The 12,239-nt window shown below is 36.5% G+C and overlaps 1 protein-coding gene across 7 annotated transcripts in view; it reads right to left on the bottom strand.

The window, feature by feature from the left end:
* The window catches only part of NFIB (nuclear factor I B), a 190,539-nt gene that overhangs the window by 16,701 nt on the left and 161,599 nt on the right, over positions 1 to 12,239 (bottom strand). For 3 of the 7 annotated variants that reach the window (XM_054002430.1, XM_054002433.1, XM_054002435.1), the window contains one exon: positions 2,790 to 9,385. The exons of 1 other annotated variant lie outside the window; for it this stretch is intronic. In XM_054002430.1, the coding sequence (XP_053858405.1) occupies positions 9,256 to 9,385 (130 nt within the window). In that variant the 3' untranslated portion in view covers positions 2,790 to 9,255. Of the gene's footprint in view, positions 1 to 2,789; positions 9,386 to 12,239 lie in introns of those variants that run through there. 3 more of the 7 variants (XM_054002434.1, XM_054002438.1, XM_054002437.1) reach the window with 2 other exon arrangements.

Genomic DNA, 12,239 nt, shown 5'->3' with positions numbered 1-12,239 from the left:
TACTGATGAACACTCTAAAGATGTATTTGCCAGGCAGAAGTAGGATACCTCTTCTAATGAAGATCTTGGTTAGGTCCTGCTTATGTCGCCAAAGTCTGACAACGCCAACAGTTTTCTTTAGTTTGGACTCTGTTGTTAAATCTTAGAGGACATAGTTCTACCATTTCTTGGGGTGACAGATATAACCTATCTATGAAACAATCCTGTGAAACAATCTTGTAGTTACCTTACCAGAAAGACTTTAGGCTGCAGCTCTCTTGAGTGGAGATGTGACAAAGTGCATGAGAATCACCTGGATAGCAGCAATGTTCTTCCCTACAGCAAATTCCAGACAAAATTTGGTTCTGTCCTGAGCTTTCAATAGCCTCCATGTGTTCATAGACACTCCAGGATGTGACTCAGATACTGGCAGTTAAACACTCCCAAGGGTCCCCTAGCAGTCAGGAGAGTAGATCCAAAGAAACAGAATGTCAGAGGAACATCCCCAAAGAAATGGATGCCCATGGGTCAAGGCTCACAAGCAAGATGCTAAGACAATGTTTGTTTTAACAATTACCCAAGAAATCAGAAGCTGATCGACCAACAGTTTTACTGTGCATATTTAGATCTGTAACCAGCATAGAAATTAAGACTAAAAAAGAAACTCAGATATAGTAAAGATTTCAGAACTTTACATAATAACTTAAGCAGCAAAAATTTTTGTGGTGGCACTGCACACTTCTACTTTGTTGCTTGTGCATGTGTTTGGATCTGGTGTCAAGATTAATGTTATTTTTCAATTATAATTTTTATGCTCATGGGAAAATACACAAAAATAACACTGGACTTGGGAAAAAAACCAAATGTTTGTCCATTTCTTCTCAGAAGTCTTGTAAATGGGAAAGCAGAAAGGACTGAACTAGGAGTGTTCCTCTTTTTGTATCACCGCAAAGTTGCAAGTCATGCTCTTTGCATTCTCTCCTTCCTGCTATTTTCATACTGGTGTTCTAGGACGCTGTATTGTGTATCTTGAGCATGGCATTGCAGTCCTGGCTGTGGCACTGGCAGTCTCAGGCAGCTGCCATTCTCTTTCCAGCTATTTCCATCAGTGTCACCATAGAGCTGGCATGCATAGAGTGGGGGATCAAAGTCATGAAGGATTGCTGCACACTTCATAAGTGGCATGCTTTGCAGTGGGCTGAAGAAGTAGGGCAGTTTTTTATCAGAAAGGGGAGGCAGGGCTGAACTTAATTGTCTCTGGATTATTCAGGAAAGTTTTCTGGTTTGGAGCTTTAAACATGAAACCTGAGGGCTTTAATATAGTCTTCAAATCATGGCCAAATGGCACCATTCAGTGAAACCCCAGCAGGAAAAATCATTTGAATTTCCTAAATTTTCATGCCTGACAATTTTTTTTTTTGAAAGACACACACACAGAAAAGGGCCTCTCACAGAAAAAATAGTGCATTTAATAAACAAATGGTCATTGTGTTAAAAAAACAGTAGGGAAAAATTAAAAAAAAAATTCACACTACTGGTTGCAGCTGGATAAAGCTTATGCTCTTGAAATTGAAGAATACTTTTCTTTAAGTATATGGAGAGCTGTTTCACTTCACTGTGGGACAAAATTTGATTATTTATATATAATCCAGTTTAAATGTTTACACTATTATCCCACCAGTATTTTGACCATATGCATCTTACTTGTTAACTGTTGGTACTGGTTTATGGAATCCTAGTGGTTTGAGAAGAAAACTTTGTATTCCCCAGAACATGAACTGAATGAAACATTCCATATGTACATCTGATTCACACTTACGAAAAATAATTTCTTTTGTAGAGTTGAAAGATCTTGACCCAACATAAAGATTTCTGGTTTCAGGAAGTATTTTGGGAAGATTGGACCTTACTGCTTTTATTCAACAAAAATGCAATCATGAAGATGGTTAAGAAATCAAAGATTGACTGTCACAAATCAGTAATATTAAAATAAAACAGAGGTCTCCTGACCTTCTGCTATCGTGCTTAATCTCACATCACAGGAGATGCAGTTCAGATTGATGCGTTTTTCTGGTCCCTAAAATCATGAGCCAGATGCAATTAGGTGATAAAAATGCAGTTACCTTTTTTGAAGGGTCCCTTCAGGTGCACAACACGCTGAAGTACATGCCGAAAATATGCCGAAGATTCACACGTGACATAGAGCAAATACAGTTTTATTAGTTTAGAAAATTTACATAATTGACAAGAATCCCCAGTTAGAAACACAGGTGTTGAGGTAATTCCCCCTTTTGGTTCTGCCCTCTTCAGAAGCCTCCCTTCCTTGCTTGTTGTTTATGGGACAGTGTCTTGACCTTGGTTCTCAGAAGAAGCAAGATAGGATAGGGGCCTAGGAATTTAGTTTGTCTTTCTGTCGAATAGGATAGGAAACTATAAGCACAAATCTATATAGTTATACAGTAATAAGCTACAGAGCTACAAATATATGTGAAGAATATATAAAAGCAAAAATCAGTTTGGCATCAAGATCACCTGTGTAATTACTAGGGTTGGTTGAACATGGTGAAAACTAAATGTAAAATTTAAATTGAGTTGATTACCTGATTGCATCTCCTTTTGCTCTTGTTCTCCTCCTTTTTCAGTGTAAGTTAAGCCCAAATGTGTGAAAACAAATATGTTAAATCTAGACCAGGTGTACACAGAATTCCATAAGTTGTGCCGTGCTATGAGGCTTCAAGGTTTAAGGTTTGTTTCTAAGATATTACCAATTACGACTCTTAGAGACAGAAAAGAAAACGTAAGGCCAGGTCTGTAGCATAGCTCATTTTTATTGTTTAAACAGTTTTTGCATAGGAAATATATCCGCTTCCAGTAATTGACTGCAGTATGAGCAGCTGCTAGCAGTATAGGCTGGATATAACAGTAACAATCACATTAAGTCAAGCTTGATTTACACCAGTTTAAAACTTGTGGCAGTTGAGTTCATTTGTAACCTAAAAAAAAAAGTACCAGAAAGAACACTTTATCCTCCAACCAGGCACAATAAAAACCTTTGTTAGCACTCAGGCTAAAATCAGGTCTGATGCCAGAGGGCCCTAATTCCAAAATTAAGTAGCTGTACTGTAATGCATCCTACTAGTGAAGGTTCATTACACAAAGACTCTGCACACACCTTCTTTTTAATTAAAATGTAACCTTCAGGATTTATAGCCTACAGTATGGGAAAAAATGCCAGAAGTTTTAAAATGGATCAACCCTGGTATGTAGCTAGCAAGCAATAACTGACTACTTGTCACCTACAGTTGTACTAAATGTATCTAAAGAAACACACAGCCCTACAAAAGTTTTCTCAGAGAAATATCATTGAGATGGGGTGCCTCTTCCCAGATTACTAGAAGTTCTATATGATATAAGCACAAATTAACAGCTTGATGAAGACATAATCTAATGCAGCTCTTGAGAAGCCTATGCCTGGGATTGAGGAACCCCTCACATTCTACAATGTTGTAGAGATTATTTTTGAAGAAAATGTTATCTGAAACATATTTACAACTGAACTCAACAGAGACTGTGAAATTGAACAGGCACTGCTCATTTGTTTGAGTTTTTTTGGTAAACATTTTGCTGGTTTTTGTTTCTTTCTCATTTTGCATCAACTTCTATCAGTCCATGCAACTTCAATGCCCTCAATGAAAAATGCATAATAAGCCATACTTCTTAAAAAACTTCCTTCTGCATATAGAGATACATTTGCCACATCAGTCCCTGTAGCACAGTTTTCAAAATCATTCTGTCAAAAATACAGTAATACAAAGACTGGCTTTAGTGTCACTAGCTCACACTGCTCTCCATTTATTTAGGCCACCTTTTGTTTTACTGTTACGGTATCATGCAATGAAAATATCAAAGGCTTAGTCTATTCATGATGCTAGTGGCACTGAAGCCCTTTTCACAAATTCAACATACATCTGAATTGCAACACACAGATATTTCTAAAGAGTACTAACTAGTGAACCCTTTTATCATAAAAAAAAACAAACAACTACTTACAACCATTGAAGAAAAAATTGCAACAAAAAAAAATGTAAAAATTGACCGTCTCCAACTTGTCCCCTTTACTATTGACAACGTGACCAACAGAGCTGTGGCATGGAAACAGTACAAAGAGTTGTCATGGCAATAAGTTTGGCTGATGCAAAGGTCATTGTGCAGGGTTAAAGGGCAAAATCAGTGGTCCATGTTATCCTCCAACTGCAGTGCTCCACCACACCCACACAATTTTGAGGAATTAATGAAACTGGGGAAATAGCAGAAAGTGCAAATAAGAAGGAGGCGGTTTTCAGCTCCTTCAGCATGGAGAAGAACATTCAGCTTTGAGCCTTTCCTGTTTAACTTGATTAGCTGGCATGGGATTTTACTGTCTTTTTTTTCCCTAAAGTTTTATATAGAAACCAAATAAAAAAATCCAGGAGCATACAGCTGGTTAACATTAACAAAAGACCTTGACAGGATCATGTAAACCATAAAGGATGTCATGCCTGGGGCCTTACTGCCAGCAACATTAGAGAGTTTTTTCATTAAAAGTGAAAACTGTACACTGAATATGGGATAACTTTCTGCAGCCTTCATAATCTCACACAGTACATAAAATTTAGGTTTAGGTACAGAACACACTCTGGTGTCACAGATGTCTTTGTGCAATCTCTTTCATTAAGTCCTTATGAAGCTACAAGTTGCAAATCCAAAATTCTGCTCCCTGAGGACACAGCTGTGTGAGACTTAAGTACTGTTTTAGCTCTCTGCCTATCCTGAATAGCTCTGTGAACCTAATCTTAAATACCATCATGTAACAATCACAAAAACTTTTGCTAAAGGCCATATATACTAATAAAAAAGACAGTGGTGCTTCCAACATTTTGAAATGCTCTGAAAACCAACTTTTCCAATACTAAATACAACAAAATAACCTTCATAAAATATAATTTTCTCCATTTACATTTTTAAAGGATTAGTAACCTGTGCTTTTCAAGCACAGGAATATGCGAAATAACTCCTAACATGGACAGATTTTTTTTTTTTTAATACATAAATTAAGAAACTGGAGAGTTTTAACCCAAGTCCAGTTTCTAAACAAAGAATATTCTTGTTTAAAAATGGAAATGTATTTCCATTATAATTGTTAAAAAGTTAGCTTTACAAACAAGGGTATTTTAATTAAAAAAAATTCTTAACAAAACTATACAGTGTACAAATTACTGTCTACAAGGTAGGCGGTTTAGTCAGAAGATCATCCTTTCTTCTTGCTACTTGCAGCTTCACAAATTCATTCACATATTTTCAATGGAGCTGCCCACCTGAACATCACCCCACAACTATATTGCTATAATTAATATTTTTGCCATGTCTTTATGTACAGTCTCCTTCACTGCCTTTTTTTTTTCCTTAGTCAAGCCTCAAGCGTTCATGTCACTCCAGGGGAAACACACTTCAGTGGCACAGCCATGAGGCCAGGGCTGCAAAGCAACTTAATAAAGGCAGAACAGTGCACATAGAACGGGGTGGCTCAATTTAGTCAGAATACACTTCCTGGTGAAGGAGGAGGCCAGAGACTGGATTTGAGTTCTCAATCTTATCTTAATCTTTTGACTGCTGAGCTTAAAAAAAAGAACCAACAAAGCCAACCTAAAACAAAGCATACAGTAAATTACAAGTTCATTATCTTCCAAGCAGGCTTTTCTATTAGAGAGGCAGGTAACAAAAACCCACAGTTGTTGAATGACAGTTTAAATGACTTTATTTCTCTAAAAAAGTGCATCTTTAAGCTCAGATTTTTTTTAATACAAGAGGCCAGATTAAAAAATATGTAAGTTCTGTTAAGGGCATCTATCTTCCTACAAAAGGCAATCACCGTTCTGGAAATTTCATGTTGAAGCCTGAACTCGTTCCAGTTTTGTCCCAATGTGGTATTAAAAGCTTTCAGGGAACACCTTGTTAATGGAACTAATCAAGGACATGCCCCCAGCACAACTCTGCTCCCAGACTGCTCTGTGTCATGACATGTGTAAAGGACAACACATACTTTGTTTTACCAGGCCAGAACCTGAGGTGCACTGTGCGTGGGTCTAGTAGACTTTGCCATGTGCTTAGCAAACAAATTGACTTCCTGCAGGGTTCTGAAAAAGAACCAAAGACCCTCACATTTCTTTTTATGTTTTATCTTTCTCTTTCTTTTTTTTTTTTTTCCCAGTTTAGCTAAATCTCAAAGGTTTATTTTCCTACAATTCCCATCTCTGTAGCCATTCAAGTCCTGCTTACACACTCTCTCCTCCTGGAGACAGGGGGATGTGCCACCACTACTGCTCTTACTGCCCTTCAGCTGGAGCCAGAATGAACTGATGGTGGTATGCCCCTGGCCAGGGCTCATTGGGGTGGCTGCTGCTGGAGCTGTGCCTCTGGGACTGCTCCGGGGTAAGAAAACCTCCGAAACACAGAGACAACCGTAAAGGGATGTATTTTCCCATCCACATGACTATACACTCCTCTGCTTTTACCCTAGTAGAATACTGTGCTTTAAAGAAAACTTCACCCTGTGTTGACCCATACATTGCAAAGATCCCCTGTGTGTAAGAGATCACCATCAATAGGCCCATTACTGGTCTGCAAAATGGGATTTTACTGGAAACACACTTTTATTACCACCATGGTCTAATTCTTTGCGTAAAGAAACTCCTCCTCCACTACACCCCAGAGGTCTCCATCTGATCTCTATGAGAAGACTGCAAACTTCTGACATAGCCCAACCAGGCTGAAAATTGTAATTCAAATGCTGAATTAAGAAACTTGGCGGGGCGAGAGGGGAGTGGACTATAAAAGGAATTATGTATAGGAAAAAAAAACAAGCAGAATAAGGAGGGCAAATTCTCTGCTTGAGCAGCTCCAGATCCATTGGAGTCAGTGGAATTATGCCAGCAAAGATTTTGGCCCTGTACTTACATTTCCTAGACAAAGTAAATGTCTTTGTCATTTTGAGCTAAAAACATTTTCTAACATGAACACTTCAGGATGCATTATCTTTGCCAGAATGGAAAAGGCTTCATCTCACTGTGGGTCTTGACCTCTTTCTCTGTCTGTCTCTCTTTCTCATGAAAAAAACCTTGAAGTAAAACAATTTCCTCAAGTCAAGTCTGCCTCCAACAGAATTCATTACTTATTTTTTAAATCCAGAAATGATTTCAGCTTGCACCCCAGGTGGGAAGTTAAAAAGAGGGAACCTATTTGAAAGTTTGTCACAGTAGGCAGAACAGTTGCTTTGCAGCCCTTGCCTGGCTAAGGGTGCACTGCTTCACAGCTACACTGTAAAGTGTTAAAAATCCTCCCCCCCCACCCCAGAATATATATATATGTATGTATAAAAAAAAATCCCCTGTCCACCTCTCAGTACAGAAAAGGACCTCATCACACTGCAAAAATAGCAGTACCCACTTTGGTCAATTAAAACAAACAAAAAAAAGCATACATTATTTTTTTTTTTTAAATCTATGTACTTACCTATAATAACCAATACAGCTAAAAGCACTACCTACATAGGCAAAACTTGGTATTGCATAATTCGTATAAATTTGTATCCCCTCCCCCCAATATTAATTGGAAGATGAAAAACATGAAAGGTTAATAGAAAAAACACCAAAATACTGAAAATATTGCTGGTCGATTACAATTCTTAAGCGGCAACTATACACAGCCATGATATGCTCTATAAATGTGAGATAAATGTATAACTGTCTAAAAAATCCATGATGTCACACATTTTTCGCATCTGGAGTACAAAATATTTTGTCATAAAAATGGTAAAGATTTAAAATTATAATAAATGCAGCAAAACAAGTGTAGTGATGTCAGTTTTTTTTGTAGTTTTTTTTTCTTTTTTTCTTTTTTTCCATTTTTTAGATTTCAAGGCAAGGCACGTAATGTGGACATTATATCTTCGTGCAAATTAGGATTACTGGAAAGAGTATTTTAAATTTTTAAAGAGACATAGAGGCAAAATGTCTGCCCATGCACATTATATTTCTGTCGATATGTGAAAATTGTTGAACAAGGCTAACTTCTGAAAGCACCATGCAAGTTTACAGCACCCTGTAATTAGACTTACATTAAGAGTGCATTATTTAAATACAACATATCCCCATCCTGGTATTACCAGTTTGTAAACGGTAAGCTTTGCCCTTGTGACATGGATTTGCCTATGTCTTTGTCTCTATGATGTAGATTTTACAGAAACATGTAAACCCTATGGGTTCTTGATGCAACAAGTAACTTTAAATAAATAAATCCTACCCCTCTGTGGAGGCAGCAGCTAAACCAACATAAGTGCTGTGTTTCCATTGATTTCTTATTCTCAAGGACATGATTTGTCTTGACTTAATGCCTTTTAATGCCCTCAAAAACTGAGGGGAAAAATAAGTTTGTTCAAAGTAATTTTTTATTTTTATTTTTAATCCCCTCAATTTAGAGTCCAAGGGCTGAAGGACTTATAGCGATGACCTCTTAGATATGATTTTTAAATTGCACTTGCCTCTGTAAGTGTTTCTTTACTGGGGAAAATGTTATTTTTTTCCTTTTCTTTTTTTACTGTTGCATGAGAAGATAACACTTTTACCTGCGTAGAGGCATTTCTTCCATAGAGCCTGTGTGTTCATACTGATTGAAAATTTCAAACTGCATAACACACTAGAAAAAGGCTGAATTAAGGGCCAAAGTTTAATAAATCCATACTGATAACTAAAGGCTACAGAGCTTATTTTTAAAACATTTAGAAATCAGACTATTGAGAAAATGGCTGGCTCACGGCCCTTCTCCTCCTGCAGCTCTGCTGTCACTGCCTAGCCTTTGTTTTGTGAGATAACCAGGAATAGTGATCTCATGCGTAAACAACAAGAATACTAAACCAACAGAACTAGCTTATCATGCAAATATTAAGGCATCTAGAAAGTCAGTTAAAATATATTGTCAGAGACAGAACATCTATTTCCCAGCGGACTTCATATAACAAAGGCTACTTAGGAGGAGCTGCATTCTACTCATCAGTGAAATATCATCGACCCTTTGTATATCATTTCAGTTTCAACCATAAGAGAATTACTGATTGTAAGAGCTGCAATTGCTGGTCTATTTTTGTTCTTCTTTCTTCAGATTCTTTTCTCATACTGTCTTCTTTTCTTTTTTCTTTTTTTCTTTTTTTTTTTTTTTTTAATTTTGCTTTTAATTTTTTTTCCCTCAGTTGCTTGTTTCTGCTTGAAGGAAAGGCTCTCCAATTATGTTCAAACCATAATTTGGGACATTTGTCGGTAGGATCGGTGTCCTATTTGATACTTGGAAAGGAACCAAGCTAGCCCAGGTACCAGGACTGTTGAAAAGGAGAAAGAGACAAGGAGGGAAAGAGAGAGAGAGAAAAAAAAACATCAATTAAACATGTATACAATGAATTTGAATCAAGGTCCAGCTAATATTCATTAATAATAGCACTACTTAAGATAAAGCTGGAAAAAAAAAATTGTGAATGTAATTTGAGATTCTACTTCCTAGTTTTCTTTGTGAAAGTATGAGTTGTTTGAAAGGAAAAGAATTGTGTTGAACTCGGTAGCAAGTTGTATGACTCCTGAGTTACACTAAGTGGTCTGTTTGTTTATGAAAACCCCCAAAAATGTCAGATGCAAATATATAGAGCAGACACAACTAAACCATACAAATGACACTATATAGTGTAATAGATATCATTTAAGAGCTAGTGAAATATACCACAGGGTACAAATGTTCTTTGTTCAAGAATACAGCATAAAGATTCAGTGGTTCAGCATCCTGTGAGATTTCCTCCACTCTTACAACACAGCAGTTTATCTTGTCACCATCCCAAGATGGGCCTCTGATATGTACAGATGCCCATGAGAACGGAGGATTTTTATGTTCAAAAAACTTGCTTTTTAAAAAAAAATTTCCCTAAGAATGTCAGTCTCAGAAACACCAGTTAACACAGGATCCAGTCATCTAAACACTTGCAGCCAAGGGTAGCCATGAGTCAAGGATAACAGCGAGTACCATATTTTTTTCAACAAGCCTCTGAGAAAGAAAATATTTTCAAGGACAATTCAGTGACTAGGACCTTAAGTCATCATTTTAAAAGAACTCTGTCACTAAGGAGCTGAAGTCCCAATGGCATTCACAGGTTCAGCAGGCACCAATCAGTAGTACTTGCAAGATGGATACTCAAAGATGGGTCTCATCTGGTGTCCAGTACACAGTAGCTTGAGTGGCCCTTTCCTTAGATGTGGTTCTGGCAACCCAGAAGTCCAAACCAAACCATCCTAAGCTATATGATTCTATGACTTCAGAGAAAGTTTTGTCACATTTATTCAGAAGAAAAACAGCATCACTGCCAAAGAGCTAATACCAGCACTGCATATACAGCATGCAAATACAGCCTTCCTCTGCATTTCATTGTATTGAGCTTTTCCAGTGTTTATCACAAACATAAGTGCTCACTTGGAATTATATTCTGGGATTAGGTTAATGAGCTTCCTAATAACACATCTGAAGCCCTTCAACATGTGTATTGTGGAGGCAAAAAGTTTTCTTCCCTCTAAAACTTTTGGCCGGTTTCTTCAAAGCTCTCTCCCTGGACAAGCAGATGTGTTTTTGTGGCATCAGGTATAAAGAGGAAAATTGACCTTTTTTTATCTATTTCAAATGTTCATGACATGACTACATTTCATTTGGCAGCCTTTTGTGATCATTTCAGTTGCTGAAGAGTGGTCAACTTATTTTGTGAATTCCAAGGGACATGTTTCTCAGGTCTTTCATATTAAAGAAATATGAACAATTTCTGTCATTTACTTCTATTTCAAAATACTTAGCTCTCTAAACTTGCTAATTTACTATTTTAACTCCTAGCAATTAATTTCAGGTGCTATGTTTTACACACACAAAAAACAGTGGAAATAGTTCCTGACCTGCTTGTCTCAATAACGGCCATATTCCCAAAGGAGAAAGACTAATCTTATTTCATGAAGAAATTATAATAAATATTAATATCTTAATGTTTTCAATGTCTGAAGTACAAATACTTTCCAATAAGAGTGTTGAGTTTTTTTCCTTCAATTGAGTATATTCTTGAAGGATACCTAAAAATTTGCAGGGTCTTAACCTTTTCAGATTTTTTTTTTAATCGCTGTTTTCAAAAATGTAAGATCAGCTAATATGTTTAAATTTTTATTGTTGTTTTAATTCTATTGACTATTACAAAAAAAGTGCTATTGGAGGAAAATAAAAACCGTTTTGAAATATAAAAGTCACAGTTACACCACAAATCTTGAAGCATTCACAAAAACTTAAACCTTGTTATGCATGAAAGATTTTTCCGAGATGATATAATGAAAAGAATGTTCTGAAAAGCAAAAAAAAAAATCAATACCAGAATTTCATTTAAGTGGCTTAATTGTTTCAACTTATTCTTCATCTTACTTCACAATTTGTTTTAAAATGCATTTTTTGTTCCTTCCTCTTTGGATTTCAGTGATGTTAAGAAGTAAATGCTGAAATAATGGACACAAAGCAAACTGCTTCCAAGCATGTGGATTTATAAAACTAAGAACTAGTAATAAAGAAATAAAAAGCCAAGCAGATTTGTTTCCCTGGGATCAGTCTGAATATATGTTTTACAATGCACAGTTCTTTGCTGTCCTGTTACATGGGGTTTACAGTGTTTAGTGACTTCAAATAAATACAGCACTAACTCAAAGAATATAAATTTTGTTTGAGGTCAACACTCTATTTAGAAAATTTCTGTGCAAAGGCTAAGCACACAGGCTCCAGGTTATCTTTCTGAAGATTTATAGTGCATTTCAATGATTGGATAAATACAGTTTTGACTTTTTGCTTTGTTTTAAAGTTGCCAGCCTTCTAGTGACTACAGTGGGTGAAGGAAACAAGTCAGTGCTGAATAAAAGCAAATTACTATTTGCAGCAAAATTTTTATCTGATACTTCAAATACCAGGCAGAGATCTTGATTTTTATGGAAACTGCTCAATAAAAATAAGTTGTAGCAGGTTCCTAATATGACTGTTGTTGCCATATGACCTACAGTTTAATATAGGTGTTTATTTAAACCTTTCAAGCCTCCCACCTTGTATTATGACCATGAAAAAAATGCAGACTGCAAGAAATTTGTCAGTACTACTTATGAATCCTGAGGGAGTAATACATC

Source organism: Vidua macroura, chromosome Z (genome assembly GCF_024509145.1).
Source record: "Vidua macroura isolate BioBank_ID:100142 chromosome Z, ASM2450914v1, whole genome shotgun sequence".
Lineage (NCBI taxonomy): Eukaryota > Metazoa > Chordata > Aves > Passeriformes > Viduidae > Vidua > Vidua macroura.
The sequence above is the reverse complement of the archived record's forward strand: the minus strand, read 5'-3'. Positions and strand labels throughout refer to the sequence as shown.